This window comes from Chiloscyllium plagiosum, chromosome 6, assembly GCF_004010195.1.
Source record: "Chiloscyllium plagiosum isolate BGI_BamShark_2017 chromosome 6, ASM401019v2, whole genome shotgun sequence".
Lineage (NCBI taxonomy): Eukaryota > Metazoa > Chordata > Chondrichthyes > Orectolobiformes > Hemiscylliidae > Chiloscyllium > Chiloscyllium plagiosum.
In genome coordinates, this window is record NC_057715.1 from 73,174,470 (window position 1) to 73,196,962 (window position 22,493).

A 22,493-nucleotide genomic window follows, 5' to 3' on the forward strand; every position below is an offset into this window, starting at 1 on the left:
TCTTATTTTAGATAAACTATACAAGACACTAGACAAACCACAGCTTGAATACTGTGAACAGTTTTAGGCACCTTACCATAAGGAAAGATACTGGCATTGGAAGCAATCCAGAGCAGGTTCACTATGTTGATTCCTTGTATGAAATGGCATGATGAGACACTCCTGAGATGTGTTTTACAAGGACAGGTTGAGTAGATTGGGCCAATATGTGTAAGAACATAGAAGAATCAAAGGCGACTTTATTGAAGTATACACGACTCTTAGAGACTTGACAGGTTGTGGAAAGGTTGGTTTTACTTGTGAGAGTGTCTAGAATCAGTTGGCATGGTCCCAGAATAAGGGGTCACATACTTAAGGCAGAAACGATGAGGAAGTCCATGTCTCAGAAGGTTGAGAATCTGTGGAAATCTTTACCACAGCAGGCTATAGAGGCTCAGTCATTAAGTATTTTCAAGGCTGAGAAAGACAGATTTTTAATCAGTAAGGGAACTAAGGGATTTCAGGAAAAGACAGGAAAGTGGAGCTGAGGATTATTCAATCGGCCATGATCTCATTAAATAGCACAGCAGACTCAATTGTTTGAGTGGCTTACTTCCGTTCCTTTATCTAATGGTCTTATCTTGCTTCACTTGGTTTGCTGGAACATAACATACTTGCCATCTCAAATTCCCTACTCAGTGCAGCCAGGACAAGTGTCACAAAATCTTGGAGCCCACACCTTCCTTTGATATACCACATTGTTTTGAATGACAACAAATGGTTCATGGTGACTTGTTGCCACTTCCCTTTTTCAGGACTGAATCTTTATAAAGAGAACGCTGCTTGGACCATAGGTTTTCTTACTAGTATGCACTGAAATCTAAAAAACGAAAATGGCAAATATCCCCAAAAAGGAAGGGCAGAGAAATCAAAGCCAAGGGCAAAGCCCGAGAGAAAGCCAGGGACAGGGTGCAGCATATATAACACTTCCTCCATACCAATGATTGAGAGGTACCAAAGATTCCAGCAGCAAGAAGAAAATATGTGTCAGCAAGCTGAGGGTAACAGTGCAGCGTTTGCCTACATGCCTAATGATACTTGGGGGTTAGATTTTACCAGAAATCAGCTATATGTCAATTTTGGTGAGTTTCATGAGGACATTTTTCTATGATACCTAAGGAGATTTGTCATGATATGTTCCCAAATTCATCTCCTTACCGATGTACTTGCCAGGATCTCTTGGTCTCCCAGCACTGGGGCCATATTTAAAATAGTGTGCATCAGATCAAACATTAGCAGTCCAGAGCTGCCCTGCACAGTTTTTGGCAGTCTAGACATGTCATACAATGGAACATTGACACCCCACTTTGCTGATAGGGATCTGGAAGACCTGGTAAATGGGTGGTGTGGTTGACAGTCATCACACCAAATTCTTCCAGCCTGGTTCAAGATTTCTGCCAGAGATAGTACCATATCAAGATATCAGAGCAACTTATATCAATTCAGAAAACAAAGTTAATGAACTTCTCGGTTAAAGCAGAGTAAGTGCCATAATTTTCTCTCTGCTACCCTACAGTCGCTCATTCTCTGCTACAGCACCCATCTCCCACCAAAGGATATGGTTTACCACTTTCACTGTTGAAAGCAACATATTCCTTCACTCACAGTCACTCACTTAATTCTCCCACCCTACTGACCCTATACAGCTTCTGTGTTTCCTACTCACTCACTCAGGAATGTTTTCTTTCCCCTGTCTCATGCAGGTACACGTGGTGCCCATATAGTCTTGGCAGTGAAGAGGGTGTCCCCAAAACATATCTCCTCCACCTCTCAGGAAATAGCCACAGATCTTTCAGAGGATGCACTGACAAGATTGCTTCCTGCACCCTCCACCAGCCCAGATAGAGACACCCTATATTTTACCTCTATTAGAGAGATAGGAGCACATGCTGATGGGCACATCACTGCTACGTCTCCACAGTTGACCAAGGAGACGCTCAGAGGACTACTTGCTCAGTGCCAAGCTGTAAAGACCCATGATGTTGGCAATAAAACTACCTTGTACAAATGCACAAGCAGACTCAGGAACAGCAGACAGGTTTGTCAGAGGCATTGGGCAAGTTGGAAAACTCCACTAATGCTGTTTGCACCATACTTCCAGAGGCAAGGAAGCACCTGGATAACTTCATGGACAGGTTAGCAGCTGCCATGAAGAGTCAGATCCTACAATAACTCTATCTCTCTGTTGGGTACATGCATGAACCTACATTCCAGTGCCCCAGGGAGTGCACACTCAGCATGCTGGCCTCTCCAGCCACAAACACCTGGAATCAACTGCCAAAAAACTTGAAAGTGCAGCGCTAAAATATAGAACTTTGTTATAAGTGGGTTGGAGCTGAGTTTTGATGATGGAGTGAGGTTTGTACAGATCTGATGCCAATGTCCATGGATGCGGCATGTGCGGTGTGTCAATGGACTGTGCCCTGAGAAGTTGATAACTATTGTCCAATATGTAGGGCCAGAGAAGCAAGCAGCAATAATTAGCTGTTAAAGTATGCTAATATATATAGTATGCATGCAAGCCTCTTCTCACTCACTAGTGAGGATTTTATCTTGCCATTCAGTACTTGGTTGGAATATGGGAGATTTTCTGCTTTCAACAGCAAAAAGTCCTCATTGCTGAGCTCACATGATTCTTCCAACTTCTTGTTCTGTGCCTGGGAAAATTCTGTCCTACGTTTCTTCCCAGTGATCCCAAGGGAATTGTCAATCAAGGAATTTCAAATTTAGTGCTTTACAAACAGAGTTATTGTGACACAAGATACTAAGTCATCTAATCTCTTTCAAATCTTCCATCAGCAGCTGTTGTTGCTGTCTGTATGCTCTTAACTTTTACTTATATTGGAAGGGAAAAAGTTCCACAATAGAACATTATTCAATATTTGTACTGCACTATGCGTCACAAGTGAAGACCAAATTAAATATAAAAGTAATAGAAATTTTAGCTTTAATAGACTTCAGGAAGTCTCATCTCAAAACACTCCAGAGGTGGACATTTCTCCATCCACCCTGTTGGAACTCCACATGAGTAGGGTACCTCTGGGCACAACAGACTCAACATGTCTTGCCCCTCTACACACAAATGACCTTGTGGGGAATAGGGTGGGAAGGAGTAGTCACCAGACCAAATCAACAAGGCCCTCAGGCTCCGCTGTAGTGCTGAGTCTCTTCACATGGGCTGCAGACCATAGTATTACACTGAGGCATATTGCAAGGGAAAGAAAGAAGGAAACCTTCTGAGTGCACAAATGGTACGGGTGACATCTATTTGTAGATGAGTTATAATTTCTATAAATGTATGTAAATGTTTCAGTACCATCTGTTTGTTTGGGTTTCTGTGTAGCTGGAACAGCATCTTTGATGTAACTGAGGGTACCCATCCTTATCCCTATTACCTTTCCCATTGACGACGGTGAATTGTGCAGAGAACGGATGAAGCGTAGGTTCCATCTTTTCAGGCATGCATACACACCTGTTCATCACAGGCATCAATGGTCTTCGGCCATTAGGCTGCATGAACGGGTCTGGAGGGCTTGGGACTAGGAGTCAGACTGCAAATAGTTAGCTAATACCTTTGGGGCAAATGGAGCTCACCAGTGTGCTTTGTGTGTCCCTATGAAGGCAACAAGCCTCCCTCACAGATGGCAGCAGTCTGTCCACTCCCAATGCGGTCGCACTACGCACCTACCTTTTAAAGAACAATGATTGCTCCTCTGATTCGCATGTAGATGCACTCTGAAACATCAATGTCTTCTTCCTGGTAACCTTCTCTGTCAACTCTATAGGTATCACATCTTCTCAAGTCCTCACCTAAACCATCCACCTGAATCTGCATCTTCTCACTTAACTCCACTCCAGGTTCAGGCATTTGAGGTGAACATGCCAGGTCTTACAGTTCATTGACATCACCCCACTCCTCCACCACCCCCATAAATCAGGCTGCTACTCACCAAAAACTCCTCTTCCCACTTGACTCCTTACCCTCCCATGCTCTATTGTCTCCCTGCCTCTTATATTTCGAGTTGCCCCCTTTCCTATTGTAAGCACTTTGCATCAAAGCATTCTGCCTCCACTCCCCACCATTAAGTTCCCCAGCCTCTGTCATGTAGCACAGGTTTCTGATAATTCCCTCCTTCCTTGATGTTTAGTGGACAAGCCCGACCCCAGAATGTGGCTCAATTCAATGAATAACCTGAAGAGCCCCATTCAGTGAGGGACCATAGCCCTATCTGAGATCTGTAACCCAGTCCCCAGACTGTAGAGGTATGGACTCTCTGGTCATGAGCACTCCGCCTGGAAGCCTGACTGTGCCCAAGACCCCGGACTGATATTGGAGACTGTTCTTCAGTTACTGTACTTTGCATTCCCCCTACTGATGGTGCCTCCCTGAACATCAGTGAGGATTCCTTCCTAAGATTTTGAGACATTGTAATTTGCTTGAAGCACTGGCTACTGATAACCATGACAAGCTACCTTGTTTTGTGTTGACACTAAACAAAAAGGCTTTGAGCGAAGTGCAAAAAGATATGTTAAGACAAGGCAAGGATGCTGCTACCCTATCCCTGTAACCCTGCATTTTTCATGAATAATCCACCTACTCTGCACATCCCTGAACACTAGGAGAAGTTTACCAGAGTCAAACCACCTAACCTGCATATCTATAGACTGTGAGAGGAAACCGGAGCATCCAGGGGAAACCCATGCGCTCTCAGGGAGAAAGTGCAAACTGCATTCAGACAGTTGCCAGAGGCTGGAATCGAACCCGGATCTCTGGCGCTGTGAGGCAACTGGGCTAACCACTGAGTCACCTTATGTGGAATTTAATGCTGTCATAATCAGAAAAACAATTAACCTTCTAGCAATGTACTCCCTAAAAGGGCATTGAAAAACCAAAGCAGATAAGGATCAGGAAACTTGTCACGCAAATTGTCCACTTCCAGCAGTGATGTAACTGCTCCTTTAAACAGCTCATCTGTCTTATTCTTAACAATTTCCCAATTACAAATGATCTTATTTTATACAAAGCCAATTGTTTCCTGGTAGGCTTGTTCTTACATTGGCAGTGTATTCTACAAATAACGCAAAAACAGAATGAAAGCTGACAAAGTGATAGGAAGGTAGTGCCTGAGTGTAACGTAAATTAAAATCCTTGTACAACAAAATAAAGAATTTATTTTATTTTGAAATGGATCTCTGTTCAATTCAGGCCTCACGACAACCCCTCCTCCACCCTCACACCATACCACCATACCCCCATCCCTCCACATTCCACCATCCCACCCCAAACCAATTCTACCTCTGTTGCAGGCCTCCACACCATCTTGTTTTTGGTGCAGACCCCTTGGTCATCCTTGCTCATGGTGAAGGCCTTGCCCCCATTTCCACACCAACCTTAGTCTTGTCCCAGCGTCCTTCTTGTCTCTCTGGATCCTTTGTTAGCGCCACATGTGCTGATTATGATAGCACAACACACTGATATCATCAGCATGTTCGCAAATGTTTCCTGCAGGCTGTCCTATTGTGGCCAGATTATGTTATTGGCTGCATATGTGCATAATGGATAATCATTCCATTTTGGATTTCCAGTAAAAATGTACAACTCAAATGAGGATGGCATGATTTTTCCATTTCAACACAACTGCTGGACAGGGTCTGTGGCAAGTGGTGAGGAAGCCAACAAGAGGGAAAGCATACTTGACCTCATCCTTACCAATCTGCTAGCTGCAGATGCATCTGTCCATGACAGTATTGATATTGCACAGTCCTTGGGGAAACGAGGTCCCCCCTTCACATTCAGAATAACTTACATCATGTTGTGTGACACTATTACTATGCTAAATGGGACTTGGAACAGCCCTCAAGACTGGGCATCCATTAGGTGCTGTGGGCCATCAACAGCAGCAGAATTGTACTCAAGTACAATTTGCAACCTCATGGCTGACATATCCCCCATTCAACCATCACCATCAAGCCGGGGGATCAACCCTGGTTTAATGGAGAGTGCAGAAGGGCATGTCAGGAGCAATACCAGGCATACCTGAAATGAAGTGTCAACCTGGTGAAGCCGCCAAACAGGACTATTTGCATGTCAAACAGCAGAATTAAATGATGAACAGAGCTAAGTGATGTCACAACCAATGGATAAGATCTAAGCTCTGCTGTCCTGACACATCTAGTCGTGAATGTTGGTGAACAATTAAACAACTCACTGGAGGAGGAAGCTCCACAAATATCCCCAACCTCAAATGATGGAAGAGTCCAGCACATCAGTAAGAAGGATAAGGTTGAAGCCTTTGTGGCAATCTTTAGCCAGGACTGCCAAGAGGATGATCCATCTTGGCCTCCTCCAGTGGTCCACAGCAAAACAGACACCAGACGTCAGCCAATTCAATTCACTCCATACAATATCAAGGAATGGTTGGAGAAACTGAATACTGCAAGGGCTCAGGGCACTGACAAAATTCTAGCAATAATACTGAAGACTTATGCTCCAGAACTTGCTGCTCCCCCAGCCAAGCTCTTCCAGTATAGTTACAACACTGGCACGTTTCCAATAATGCGTAAAATTGCCCAGGTATGTCCTGTACATAAAACACAGGACAAATCTGGACAGATGTATGGGGCACCACCACCTTCCACTTCCTCTTTGAGCCACTCACCATCCTGGCTTGGTAATATATTGCTGTTCGTTCACTGTCATTGGGTCAAAGTCCTGGAATTCACTCTCTAATGGCATTGCAGATCGACCCACAGTAGGTGGACTGCAGCGGTTCAAGGAGGCAGCTCCCCACCACCTTCTCAAGGGCAATTAGGGATGGGCAATGAAAATGCCAGCTAGCCAGCTAAATCCACATACCACAAATGATTTTTTTAAAAATTTCTCCAAATCAAGCTTTAATTTTCTTCTCTGAATCCTCAATATCCTTTTCAAGTAGAATAAAATTCTTTTTAATTCAAATGTCACCCTATTACACTAAACTTCATTGCATATCTATATGTACTTTAGAATGGTCTTATCAGATCAGTCAAAGTTCACTGTTCCTTTGAAGCAGGTAGTGCAATCAAACTTCTGTGGTTATATACTGAGGTCGATGAAATGGTGGTTTCATGTTCCATAAAGATAACTGGTAAATGATTTGCCTTGAACCTTTCAATGTGAAAGCCACTGTTCGTTCAAGCAAAACATTTTCTCCATCTTTTATTGCTGCTAAACTGAGATTGATTATAACAGAAATCTTCTATATAGTACTGCATATTTCTAAGACATTGAAACATCATGATCTTTCATCTAAAGCACACTTTATTCTTCCGAGGGTTCCATTTATAAAATAACGTATGCCATTATGGTTGATCGAGATTATTTTCATGTTTCGGAAAGGGTATTTTCATTTGGTTATTTTCATGAGTGTTCGTTCATTCCACAGTCTATCAAATTCTAAATTCAAAAGCATTGCAAACCATATTTATATTAGAAAGATTTCCATTTATATAACCCGATCACTCCTTTATAGTGCTTTACACTATTCATTGAAGTGCTTTGTGCTGAAGGTCACTGTTGAAATGCAATGCAATATTCACAGAGGAATGTGAGCAATTAATTATGAATTGTTACAGATTTATATAAGCTCAAAATGAATTGAACAAGAACTTGGGAATTAATAAAGTAGCTTTTATGCACAGCTGAAGTGTAAAAGAATATTTTTGTTTCCATCACTAAGAAATCTTTCAGTTAGTCCAACAGCTCTATTTCGAAAATAAAAATCTTCCAATCAACCACAGAAACCCATGAAATTTCCACCTATCAGCTTGAGGTTAAGGAATGAAGTATCTCCTGAAAAAGTCATCAGCTATTTGTTACAAATAAAACAGCTAGCAGATAACAATCTATGCCTGCCTCTGGTTGTTGTCTTTGTCTCTGAATAAGATTGTGAGTTCAAACCTCAGTTTTCTTTCATTCATTCAGGGGATGAAGACATTGCTGGCTGGGCCAGCATTTATTGTCCATTCCTAATTGCCCTTGACAAGTTTGTAGTGAGCGTCCTTCTTGAAACACTGTAGGCTATTGATGTAGGTAGACTCTCAGTGCTACTAGGAAGTAAGTTCCAGGATTTTGACTAGCAACAACGAAGGAATGATTTTTTTAAAAATTCTAAGTGGTAGTATTCCTATAGTCCTTTTAGACAACAACGGTCATGGGTTTGAAAGATGAACTTTTGCAATGTATCTTGTAGATAGTACATACTGCTGATCCTAGGCTCCTGGATGGTGTTAAGCTTTTTGCACATTGTTGGCCCCTGCATTGGTCCAGGCAATTATGGAATGCCATTGAATGCTAGCGAGCAGTAGTCGCATTCTCTTTTGAAGTCATTGCCTGAACTTTATGTGGCACTAATGTTAATTGCAATTTGTTATCCAAATCCTGAACATTGTCCAGGACTTGCTGCATCTGGATATAGACTACGTCATCATCTGAGGAGTCGCAAATGATGCTGAACATTGGGCAGTTGTCAGCAAACATCCTCATTTCAGATCTTATGATGGATGGAAGACCTTTGCTAAATCAGCTGAAGATGGATTGGTTAGGAAACTAGGAACCCCTGCAAAAATGTCCAGGAGCTGAAATAACTGACCTGTGAAAACTATGACTATCTTCACTTATACTATGTATGACTCCAACCAGCTGAAAGCATCTTATTGATTCCCATTGATTCTAATTTTCTTACGATTTCTTGATTCCACACTCAGTCAAATTTAACCTTGATATCAAGAGTAGTCATTGTCATCTCACTTCTGATATTCAGACCTTTTGACCATTTTTGAATCAAGGAGCTGAATGGCCCTGGGAGAACCCAAACTGAGCATCAGTGAGCAGGTTTTTGGTAAGCAGGTGCTACTTGATAGCACAATTGATGACACCTTCCATCATGATTAAGAGTAGACTCATTGGCTGGTAATTGAACAGTCCTGATATTTCCGTACTGGTCATGCCTGGATAATTTTTCACATTTCCAGATAGATGCTAGTTTTTCAGCTATACTAGAACATCAAGTTCTGGAGCACAAGTCTTCAGTACTGTTGCAGAATGTTGTCAGGGCCCATTTTTTATTTAAAAAAGGGAGACAATGGCCTGGTTGTATCATTGCTAAACTACTAATCCAGAAACTCATTTAATATTCTGGGTACCAGGGTTCAAATCCCACTTTAGCAGCTTAATCCACCTTAATATCTAACATGGCTCACTGTCAAACTTGTGTTTAAAGGGCAGCATGGTGGCTCAGTGGTTAGCACTGCTGCCTCACAGCACCAGAGTCCCAGCCTCAGGTGACTGTTTGTGTGGAGTTTGCACATTCTTCCCGTATCTGCGTGGGTTTCCCCCATTGCTCCGGCTTCCTCCCATGGTCCAAAGATGTGCAGGTCAGGTGAATTGGCCATGCTAAATTACCCATAGTGTGGGTTACTCTTCGGAGGGTTGGTGTGGACTTGTTGGGCTGAAGGGCCTGTTTCCACACTGTAGGGAATCTAATCATTTAATCAAAAAATATCACAGTAGTATCCATGCCTTCAGCCTTTCCTTGATATGATGTAGAGTAAATCTATTTGGGCTGAAGATTGGTTTCTGTGATGCTGAAACATTCCAGAGGAGGCTGAGATGGAACATTAACTCGATGCTTATAGCTAAAGAGATTGTTGCAAATGCTTCAACCTTCTTTTTTGCATCAATGTGCTGAGCTCTCCTGATGTTGAGTATGTGAATATTTGTGGAGCCTTCTCCAGTGAGTTGTTGAATTGTACACTATATTCACAGCTGCATGTGGCATCACTGCAGAGCTAATATCTGGTCCATGGTTCAGGCAATCACTTGGCTCAGTCTATCACTTTCTGCTGATGCTGTTCACATCTAAATAGTCCTGTGTTGTAGCTATACCAAGTTATCTCATTTTTAGGTGTGCCCCATGCAGGTCCTGGCATGCCCACCCACATTTTTCATTAAACCAGGGGTTGTCAGCTTGTTGGTAATGATACAGTGGGGGATATGCCAGGTCATGAGATTGCAGCTTGTGATTGAATATAATCCTACAGCTGCTAATGGTCCATGGTTGCCAAGTCCTGAGTTGTTCCCGTATTTTCCTACTTGATATTTTCAAACACTTTCACAACAATGGAAGTAAGATGCTGTACCTTTTAAATGATTCTGACACACTCTTGTACATTCTAGTCAGGAATACCAGAAAGATTAGAATGTCCCTGAAGACCTGGCACCCATCTGACTTATCCCTCTCTCAAAAAAACTACACCACCATTAGCTCCCAATCTATCCTACCCACATTTTGCTATTGGCCACCTATAGCATCTGTCTGGTAAATTGATTTTTTTTTCAAGTTCTTATATGACGTTTTTTTCCTAAAAGTCATTTAACTCTAATTAAAGGAATCAACACTGCTCTCAGTAATCAACTCCACTGTTACAAGTTTCTTATAACAAATAAGCCTGTTAAACTACACTTTAATCTGTTGCAGGAGAAAATTTAGCCTCAGTTTAGTGCAAATATAAATCTGCACAATCCTGCCTTGCTGAAACTAGGGAGCTAATGTTGATACAGCCCTGTTATTTATATTAATTGCAAAATAAAACCACAAGAAAATGTTTAAAAGGAAAAACAGTCTCAAAATAACTGGGAACTATTTATCTCCAATACCATTACTCACCTTAATGGGTTTTCCATTGGGTGTCAGCACCTCCTCAGATAGTTCCATCATTTTCAGTGCCATCAGGGCTATGAGTTTAGCATGATTGCTGCTTTTTCTATGTAACCCTCCAGCGACACAGTATGCATCACCTATTGTTTCCACCTGCAGCAAATCAAATAGGACAAGGTAATGATGCAGGCTATCACCAGAAAAGGTACGTTTTATAAAGAAAAATGGAGAACAATTAGATTAGATTAGATTACTTACAGTGTGGAAACAGGCCCTTCGGCCCAACAAGTCCACACCGCCCCGCCGAAGCGCAACCCACCCATACTCCTACATCTACCCCTTACCTAACACTACGGGCAATTTAGCATGGCCAATTCACCTGACCTGCACATCTTTGGACTGTGGGAGGAAACCGGGGCACCCGGAGGAAACCCACGCAGACACGGGGAGAATGTGCAAACTCCACACAGTCAGTTGCCTGAGGCGGGAATTGAACCCGGGTCTCTGGCGCTATGAAGCAGCAGTGCTAACCACTGTGCCACCGTGCCGCTCACAAGAAGCAGAGCCAGGAGATGAGGGTTGTTCCCCTCAATGCACATTGACACCCCACTCACTGCCGGCATTTCTGTTCACCACAAGCTCAAACATCCCTTTCCAGTTGGGAGGAAGAATTGAAGCAACAATCACTATGTGCCTCTCTATTTGTCATTGGTCGCCGTTCAGACCTGCCTGTCTTCTAGTCACTCTTTCCTACATGCAGTTATTCTTCTTTCTTCCACTATTTTGTCTTTTGTAAAATCTACTGGAGGACCATTGGCACAACGTAGCACCAAAATCATAATATCTTTCACCGACAAGCTCCCAGGGACACCTATTGACAATTTATCTGAAGCATTATCAGGTGAGTATCAGTTATATTTTTCAGTGCAAAAACCAATGCTTTCAACAAAATTGCACCAGCAAACAAATTTTAAGCTTCAAAAGTTTCACTCCTGTTACTATTGCAAATCATTCATGGATTCCCTACAAATACATTTTTTTTTGTATAATTCTTGCTATATAATACAGGAAATATTATATAAACATAACTTGGAATCTCTACAGTGTGGAAGCAGGCTATTCAGCCCATCGAGTCCACACCGACCCTCTGAAAAGCATTCCACCTAGACCCACTCTCCTAACTCTATCCCTGTAACTCTGTATTTCCCATAATCCACCTAGCCTGCACATCCCTGGACACTATGGGCAATTTAGTTTGCCAATCCACCTAACCTGTACATCTTTGGACTGTGGAAGGAAATCATAGCACTCAGAGGAAACCCACGCAGTCACAGCAACAATGTGCAAACTCCACACAGACAGGTGCCTGAGGTTAGTCTCGAACCTGAGTCGCTGGCACTATGAGGCAACTGTGCTAACTACTGAGCCACTGCTTTTACTCCCAAGATCCTTTACTGTATTTCTTGCACACTGCCTAAGGTGCTACTATCAGTAAAATCTTCCTTTTCTATAGATATTTTAAAAATTATCAATCCTGCTTTTAGTTATTCTCTGTCTTTGCAGACCATTTTCAGAACAAGGAGGATTTCATTGCTTGGGTCTCTTCAGATTAAGGTCGGCATCTGTCAAAGTTACAAAATCATGGCCTTCCTTTTTTAAATATTGGATGTAGTTCTCTGACATTATTTCTAATGCCTCACATATTTGTTTACCTGCAACTATAAACTTTTTCTATATCCCTTTTCTTTTCAACTTTCCATACATTCGCTTTCTCCTGAATCTCCCTTCCATCCACACCTTTCAATAGATTAGTCCCTGTTTGAACTTATCATTTTAGATTGCAATGCCAATTCCCCTTGACTGTTCTTCCCCAAGTTCTCACACCTTTACCTGTTTTCTCTACGTTCTTAGTTTGAACCCTCCCCCACTATTCAGCTTGATCTCTCTGTGAGGACACTGGTATCAATTGGTTCAAGGCAGCAAGTAAATCAAATGCTTCTTTAAACCAATGGAAGTGACAGTTATATATGTTAAATGGGACAGCAACACCACATCAACTGAACTAAGAACCACCAGCACTGCTGTCAAAGAGTATAAACCCAAGTGCCATGACAGGCTATCATTATTGACTGTAGGTAAGCTGAATGCACAATTCATTCAATGAAGCGGTTAGGCCAGTGATTTTCCAGCCCCTGGAAAATATCTGTCCAAGAAGAAAAAATACAACTATTACAAAAAATTGCAATAATTGCAACAATAATATTGTGCCTAACAAAGACATTGTCTACTCCTTCAATGCTTCGCTCCTCAGCACCAAAAGCCCAGAGGTATTTTTCCACTACTTCTTGAAAACTTTCTTCATTAAAGAAAAACAGGGGAGGAGAAGCTTTGTCAATAATCTGCAATGTACTCTACCAAGTGTTACAAAATATGGGTGTGCTTAACACAAATCATAGATGCTAATCAACTAAATAACCTGAAATTGTAAGAAGATGATTATTACAGTCAGCCTCTGAACTACACCCGAGCAATTGTCCCATCAGTTATATTCATAGAATACCTGAAATGCAGAGTGGCCTTTTGACTCAACAAGTTTGCACTGACCCTCACCCATCCCCATATTTACCATAGCTAACCCACCTAGCCTGCACATTCATGGACACTACAGGGCAATTCAGCATGGCCAGTCCGCCCAACTTGCATATCTTTGGACTGTGGGAGGAAACTGGAGCATCCAGCAGAAACCCCATGCAGACACATGGAGAACTTGCAAACTCCACACAGAAAGTCCCCCAAGGCAAGAACTGAACCTGGGTCCCTGGTGCTGTGAGGTAACAATGCTAACCATTGTGTCACTGTGTGCCCATAACCCTTAAAATGTTACATGATAATTTTAAGGGTTTGATTGCCACATTGCTTTAAATGATATTTGGATGCCAAAAAGGTGACACTTTGAAATGAAACATAATACTATTCACGGAATGTAGCTGACAATCTGAACAGTAATATTTATTGAATTTTTGATTTTGTGATGATTTGAAGGATGTATCCTTTGCTAATATCTTCTAAGACCGGCACAAAATTTTAAGAAATGACAAATATTACGAGATTATTCTGAGTAAATCACATTAGATGGCCTCATCAAAATGTATTCTGAATATTTCGGATTAAGGGCAGGTGGTTCCCTAATTAAATTTGGATGTAAAGGATAACTTAAGCACAAAATATAGCAGAAAATCAGGTAGGAAAGTTGTGTATATATAAAACAGAGGCCAACCATTAACGCTATACCATTTCCCTGCAACTGGCCCATATCCTTATAAATCTTTCCTATCCATGTATTTGTACAAATGCCTTTTAAATGTTGTTAATGTACCTACCTCAATCACTTCCGCTGGCAGCTCATTCCATATGCATAGCACCCTCTGTAAAACGTTGCTCCTCAGATTCCCTTTTACTCTTTCCCATCTAACCTTAAACTGATGCCCTCTTGTCTTGACTCCCCAACCCCATCCCTCTCATGATCTTATACACTTCTATAAGGTCCTTCATTCAGTCTCGTAAGCTCAAAAGAAAAATGTCCTCGTTTGTTCAACCTCTCCCTACAACTCAGACCCTCAAGTCTTGGCAACATCCTTGTAAATTTCTTCTGCACTCTTTCCAGTTTAATAACATCCTTCCTACAGCAAGGTGACCAAAACTGAACACAATACTCCAAGTGCAGCCTCACCAATGTCGTGTATAACTGCAATACAACTCCCCAACTTCTATACTCAATGTCCTGACTGATGAAGGTCAATGTGCCAAAATCCTCCTACACTGCCCTGTCTACCTGTGATTCCATTTTCAGAGAACCATGCCCCTCCAAAGTCCCTCTGTTCCACTACACTCCTTAAGACCCTTCCATTCACCATGAAACTCCTACCTTGATTTGACTTTCCAAATTGCAAGACCTCACACTTATCTATATTAAACTCCATTTGTCATTTCTTGGCCCACTTCCCTAACTGATCAAGGTCCTGCTCCAATATCTGATAATCTTCCTCACTCTCCACGATACCTCTTATTTTAGTGTTAGTGTCATCTGCAAACTTACTGATCGTGCCTTGTACATTCTCATCCAAACCTTTGATATAGATAACAAACAGCAATGGGCCCAGCACCAATCCCTGAGGCACTCCACTCGTCACAGGCCTCCAGTCCGACAAGCATCCTTCCACTATTACTATCTGCATCCTACCATTATATTCATACAATTTTTATTTCATCCGTAAAAAAGTAAGTTCAAATAAACTCAAGAGAGGAGAGTTTGCAAATTTGATCACTCATTACAGAGCACATGAATATTTTGGCATGGAGGGCAAATTTTCTGTCCATTAATTAGAAGGAATTGAAAAGAAGGGGGAATCTGCTGATCATTCAAACCAGCTACCCAGTTTGTATCCACAGCATGCACTAGAGAGAAGATTTGTAAAACCTATCCTTAAAGATTAAAAGGAGAAAATCACAAATATATCTAAACTAAAACAGAAAAAAATGCATAAAAATACAGAGGGTTCAAAGGTGGAAAAGAAAAGGTCAGTTTCAGTTTTTGTTTTGAGTCTTCTGTTAATATTTCAGGTACAGATTTTGACCAATCTTTTATGTTACACCTTGCAAGGATTTTCATTTCAGATTTTTAACAGCTTGACTGCAAGGACAATCGATTAATAAGTTAATTCTTCAGCTCTGTTTTTTAAAAAAAGGGCTGTTGGGGAATCCAACTTCAGGCTGTGGCCATTATTTTCATATCAGTGCTCTAAAGATTTACCTTATATACATCCAGGATTCCGCATTGGTAGTCAAACCTGGTATACAGTTCATTCAGCATACTAATTACTTGCATTGGGGTGCATTGTGCACAAATGGCAGTAAAGCCAACAATGTCAGAGAAAAGCATGGTAACATCATCAAATTTCCTTGCCGGCACTGATTTTCTCTGCCACAGTTGTTGGGCAACATCACCTGGGAAGATTGAATAAAGTAAGTCCACTGTCTTCTTCTTTTCTTCCTCCAAGGCTTGATGTGCTTTTTCAAGTGTTGCTTTCAATTTGTCCATGCGCTTCTTCAGGCCATCCTGGGCTTTAGCCTGTTCACCCACTAAAATAACATCACGAGTAGCATCATGGATGGGTATGTCTGATAGATGTAAACCTCGTCCCATTAATTGCTCCAGCTTGTCAACACATGGTGAGCCCAGGAAAAGAACAGAGTTTGATTCAGGCACATGAATCATTTGTCCCTTAATCTCCATCACCTAAGAAGAAAGGCAAAGACTTCATTAAGAGTTTGTACAATAATCCAAATATAACCTCTAAGCACAAATCAATTATAAACAATAATAAAACAAGCAAATACTATACTATGTCATTTAATTTTGTTCAGGATAATCATCTGTGATTGGATTGCAAGACAATGCAAACATATTTGTATGATCTCTAAAGCATTGAGAAGGATTTGATGCATCCACTAAGATCAAAATTAAGTTTCTGCATTGCAACATTGTGTTTTACATCAAGTCTAATGGCTAAATCTAAACTTCAAAAGATCATTTAACATACCAAATATTAAAATACTATAAATCCTAACTTTAGTTTGATCGCTCCAAAGTTCTCTGTATTTGTTATATTTGTAAGTCAGATTTTTTTTTTACAATTGCAGTACAATTACAGTTTGGATATAATAAAACCAATAGTCATCTGAGCCACTCCCACTAATCTCTAGTGCCAAAACCACCATACAGCATGGAGGAAATCAATCGGAAAGGATACTTCTGGGATTTCTTTTATACCCCACATAAAGTCTGGTGGAGAGTGAAACAGAGACTTATCAGATACTGTGAATATCATCGGATGAGTTGTTATAATTACCCAGGGTTAATTTATTAATTTCAATCCATTGATATAAGCTGAATGCAACTCCCCTGTAGGATGGAAGTATGATAAAGAAAAATTTGATATTGTCATATTACAATTTTCAGAAGTTTGTAATGTTTGAAATGATACAGCATCCATTTGAGGAATTGCACAAATGCATATAATCATACATGTTTGAAAACTCAAATAGGATTGCCAGGTAGCTGTAACAGATGATTCATGAGAGATTGTATGGAACTTTTAAAACAGTGAATCCAACAAGGAAAGTTGAGCATGAAATTTGCATAAGGGCAGAACATTTTAATGAAGTCAGTCACAGACACTTCTGGAACAAAAGTGACAAACATGAGAAGTTCCTGGTGCTGATTGTAACCTCAGCTTCCTCTCTTTACAGGGTGTCAGTGGCTTTCAGTGATGACTTTTCATCCCTAGAAATACAGAAAAATGCCAAAAGACTTGATAATTTCCCTTTTAAAGTTCAGATGCCATAGACAGCAGCACATGGCTCACTGTCTAAAATGCAATGTTGTCCTTCAGGTAACATTATGGCTAAGGGCTTCACTAACCTTTTTGTCATGGAACTTTTCCATTTCTCTAACATGCAGAAACTTTAGCGTTGTGATACCAGCAACTTGTAATCTCAGCTATCTGATGTTATGTGGGAGACACTGCACAAACGTTATCTTTTACTAAAGAGCATAACCTAATCTATTTACAGCAATATGCATTTCAAATCTCCATCTCTGAACCTAACAAGAATTTCAGTCTGTTCCTATTTACACCAGCACAAGTAAATTCCAAGTTCATGTGTGTAAGTTTAAAGAAAATCCCAATAAATGTTAAAAGAAAATTGTTTCTCTCTAAATAGGAATTAGTTTCTCAGACTAAATTTTAAGGCCTCCAGCCATCCATCTGAAGTTGGGGAGATATCGCAAAATGCAGCACATGGCCAGCCCACCGACTCCTTGCCTCATCCAGACCTATCTTTCATTTTAAATAATTGGCAAGATGGGCAGCCTGACAGCTATTATTACATGAGATAGTGACAGGCAAGAGTCCTTTAAAGGTCCTCAGTGCCCATCGGAGGTAGAAGAGACTCACTCCCCCGTTACTGTTCAACCCCACACACCCTCACTCAACATACCAGTCTCTGAAATCTGGGACCCCCCACCTCTTCACTGGGACATTCCAGCCCTGCACTGCTGACACCCTGAATTCACCTGAAATTTGGCATCCATTACTACCTCTGCAGGATGACATGCAGCCCCAGCAGTGACAACACCTCAAACTGGACTGTAGCTTGGTGGAAGAACTACAGTCACACATGGGGCTGGAAGTCTCAACCTACGGCAATTCATGTTTGTAGGAGAGATGGGTGGTGGTGGTTGGAGTTGGGGTCATTTCTTCAAGTGTGTGGCAGAGCACAAAACCTGAACAACTGAAAAACGTGGCCTTTATGTACAAGTAAAACTTTATGACAAGTTGATGAATCACCTCCATATTCTGAAGAAAGCATTATTACACACTCCTCCAGAGCGCTAATAATTTATTTTTACATACATTTCTTTTTATGAAACAAGCTGGCAGTTAATGTCTTATATCAATCCATTTAAATTTAGGTACTTTGGGCAAACCTTTGCTGGACTGGGTTTAGCAGGAGTGCCCAACCTTGTTGGGTGAGAGTGGAAGCCAAGAAACTAGTGGGATGTCATACTCAGCCAAGTCCCAAATCATTTCCATCACCAGGAAGCTTGCCCCTGTGCAGGCAGGAATGTAGTAAACTGTCTGCTGCAAAAGTGGCAGACAGCCAAGCACATTTAGATTAGATTAGATTCCCTACAGTGTGGAAACAGGCCCTTCGGCCCAACAAGTCCATACCGACCCTCCAAAGAGTAACCCACCCAGACCCATTTCCCTCTAACTAATGCACCACATTTAAAACCACATTGGTGCCATTTGGAACATCATTGCCAAAAGTGGCCCTCCTACACATGGGGAGGCTGTCACTTCAATGGAGGCTACTTCCCAGAGACAGTGAGACATCATCCTCAACGAGGAGGCACCAGTATCAAAGGCTGTTCTGTGATTTAAATATTGTTGCCAATGTTTTCTTTGCAACCTCGATTTATTCGAAGGACACGGGCGGGGAGTATTTTGTTTGATTCTTCGAATTCCGGATAATATAGTTTAGCCAAGTATCGGGACTTTGTGATCTTGCTGGATAATCATATACTCGGATAATCGAATGCCAGATAATCAAGGTCCCTCTGTAATTACTTTTGATCTCTACATTAGGCTGGAGGAAGCATGGGTAGGCATCTTCAGAGCTGTCTTGAGCTGCTCCTTGGCAGCATTAATCACAAAACCTTCCACAGCTGTGAGAGTGAGCTGGAGGAGGTCTGTTTGAGGGGTGTCCAAATGACTGAGAGGGTGTATTGGCTGGTTCTGTGTGAGACACTGGGGTTTTGAGTGGGCACTGTTGTGACTGGGGGCTTAGTTGGGTAAATGCCAGTGACAAGAGGTCTGTTGCTGTTTGGATGAGGGAGTATGTAAATGAATGAACAAATAAGTGAGGGAAGGTCTGATTAAGTGAATTACTGACTGAGATGGTTGGGTGAGTGACTGTTTGGTGGCTGTGGGGCAAATAATTGAGTGAGCATCTCACCGGCAGTGAAATGGGTGAATGAGTGTCCAACTGGTGGTCTGGGTAGGTGTATAAGTGAATGACTGGGGCACTAACAAGTGCGTAAGTAAGCAACTGGAGTTCTGGGTGGATGAATGAGTGGACATCTGTCTGGAGATCAGAATGAGTCAATGAGTAAGTGAATGTCTAACAAGGACCTGGATGAGTGAGAGGGAGAATAACTGAGCATCTGGGTGACTGAGTGATTGAGTAACTGACTGGGGGATCTGAATGGATGAGTGAGTGAATGATTGGTGATCTGGATGGCTGAATGAGTCAGTGAGCAGATAGATAAGTGACTGACTGGGTTCTAGGTGGGCTAGTAAGTGACTGAGGGTCTGAGTAATTGAGCAGGTGAGTGAGTGACTGACTAACTGACTGACTAACTGGGGTACTGCATGAATGACCATAGAGTTGCAGCATAGGCATTTAAGAAGGTATTTCAGAATACACAGAACTGATACATTCCAAAAAAAAGAAAGATTCCAAGGAGTGGGCTGACCAGCTGTGACTAACTAAAAATGTTAAAGCTAGTTAAAGATGGGAGGAGAAAGTTTGGAAAAATTAAAGAATAAGCAATAGATTAATAAAGAAGGAAACATTTATGAATGAGAGAAAGCTAGCTTGAAACAAAATAACAGATCGTAAGAGTTTTTATAGATATAAAAAGGAAAAAAGGAAACAAAGTAAATGAATACTGGTCATATTGAAACTGGAACTTGGAAATTCATAATGGAAAACAAGGAGATGTGGACTAATTGAACAGGTCTGTTAAATAATAAGAAAATGCTGGTGAAACTCATCAGGCCTGGCAGTATCTGCGGTCAGATGTGAAACAGTGACAAGGTTTTGAGTCTAACATGATTATTCTTCAGAACTGAAAGAAGCAGGAAAATAGTGCTTCAGGACTCCTGGACCATCAGGAGTCTGTCCTGCACAATCCGTCCTGTCTGTTCCTGGTAGGATTTAAGGTCTCTATGAGATATCTCCTCATTCTTCTAAACCTTTTTTTGGATTCTGGGTAATCCAAGATGGAGGACGGGAAAAGTTTCTGGCTGTAAGAGCTGCTCATTTTTTTGAGGTATTTTAGGTGTTGGAGGTGATTTCCTCAAATTCCAGGAGCAGCAATTACTGTTTTATATGCTGTTGCTTTGCTTTGGAACTTTGGGAAAAAAAAGTCAAAACAACAGCAGTTTGAAAGGGAGAAGAGCAGACAAAGGAAGCACATGGTGAGGATAGTGCAGGAGAGAGAGAGAGAGAGATAGATAGAGAGAGAGAGAACCTTCACAGTTACTGCCTTTGCTATTTAAATTTGTGTATCGCTGGACATCGGAGTGCATCTGGGAAAATTAACAAACAGTGAAATCACAACTAATCTTGGAGGAACCGGTTTGGGTGAAGTTCACAACACGGAATCAGATAAGTTCATTGTTGTTTTAAGTCGGTCCAAGAGAAAGGGCTGCAGCAGTGAGTACAGTGGATTCTTTTTTGATTATATGTTTTTGGAGATAAGTCTTTTGATTAAACTTAAAATATAAGCCATAGCTATTAATTTAACCTGGGGCAGTGTTTGAAGAGGAATAAGACGGTGTTATTTTCTGGGTCTGTAGATTGTGAAGGAGCAAAAATGGCCTTTGCAGTGATATGTACTTCTTGTCAGATGTGGGAGCTTAAAGAGAGTTTAAGGGTTACTACGGATTATATTTGCCATAAATGCTATTGGATGTGAATCTTATCAGATCGAGTGGATTGGTTGGAGAGACAGATAGAAGCGATGAGGAATTTGCAACAGCAACAGTATGTGATGGATGGCAGTTATAGGAAGGGGGGAAAGTCTCAGATATAGTCACATAGATGGGTTAACTCCAGTAAGGGTGAGAGAGGTCAGCACCTAGGGCAGGAGTGTTTTGTGGATATATCCATTTCAAACAGGTATGCTGTTTTGGAAAATGTAGGGGTTGCTGGATTCTGAGGGGAACGTAGCATGACAGCCAGGTTTTTGGTATTGAGACTGGCTCTAATGCAATGAGGGGTACATCGGCTTCCAAGAGCTCAATTGTGTTAGGGGATTCTGTAGTCAGAGGTACAGACAGACATTTCTGTGGTCAGCAGAGAAAAAGCAGAATGGTGTGTTGTTTCCCTGGTGCCAGGATCAAGGATGTCTCAGAGAGGGTGCAGAATGTTCTCATGGGGGAGAGGGGCCAGCAGGAGATCATTGTCCACATTGGAACCAACGATATAGGAAGGGAAAAGGTTGAGACACTGAAGGGAGATTACAGAGAGTTAGGCAGAAATTTAAAAAGGTCCTCGAGGGTAGTAATATCTGGATTACTCCCAGTGCCCGAGCTAGTGAGGGCAGGAATAGGAGGATAGAGCAGATGAATGCATGGCTGAGGAGCTGGTTTATGGGAGAAGGATTCACATTTTTGGATCGTTGGAATCTCTTTTGGTGTAGAAGTGAGCTGTACAAGAAGGACAGATTGCACCTGAATTGGTAGGGGCCTAATATACTGGCAGGGAAATTTGCTCGAACTGCTTGGGAGGATTTAAACTAGTAAGGTGTTGGGGGAGGGGGTGCGCGGGTGGGACCCAGGGAGAGAGTGAGGAATGAGATCGATCTGAGACGCGTACAGCTGAGAATTGAACTGAGTCAAACAGTAAGGGCAGGCAGGGACAAGGTAGGACTAATAAATTAAACTGCATTTATTTCAATGCAAGGGGCCTAAAAGGGAAGGCAGATGAACTCAAGGCATGGTTAGGAACATGGGACTGGGATATCATAGCAATTACAGAAACATGGCTCAGGGATGGGCAGGACTGGCAGCTTAATGTTCCAGGATACAAATACTACAGGAAGGATAGAAAGGGAGGCAAGAGAGGAGGGGGAGTGGCATTTTTGATAAGGGATAGCATTACAGCTGTGCTGAGGGAGGATATTCCCGGAAATACATCCAGGGAAGTTATTTGGGTGGAAATGAGGAATAAGAAAGGGATGATCACCTTATTAGGATTGTATTATAGACCCCCCAATAGTCAGAGGGAAATTGAGAAATAAACTTGTAAGGAGATCTCAGTTATGGGCGGCACAGTGGCACAGCAGTTAGCACTGCTGCCTCACAGCGCCAGAGACCCGGGTTCAATTCCCGCCTCAGGCGACTG

At 41.7% G+C, this 22,493-nt stretch overlaps 1 protein-coding gene across 1 annotated transcript in view; it reads right to left on the bottom strand.

Annotated features, from left to right (window-relative positions):
- Positions 1–22,493, bottom strand: part of gucy1a2 (guanylate cyclase 1, soluble, alpha 2) — a 250,309-nt gene that overhangs the window by 46,248 nt on the left and 181,568 nt on the right. The window contains exons 5-6 of the mRNA XM_043691828.1: positions 15,547–16,032; positions 10,746–10,889 (exon numbers count right to left, since the gene is read on the bottom strand). Coding sequence (XP_043547763.1) covers positions 10,746–10,889; positions 15,547–16,032 — 630 coding nt within the window. The remainder of the gene's footprint in view (positions 1–10,745; positions 10,890–15,546; positions 16,033–22,493) is intronic.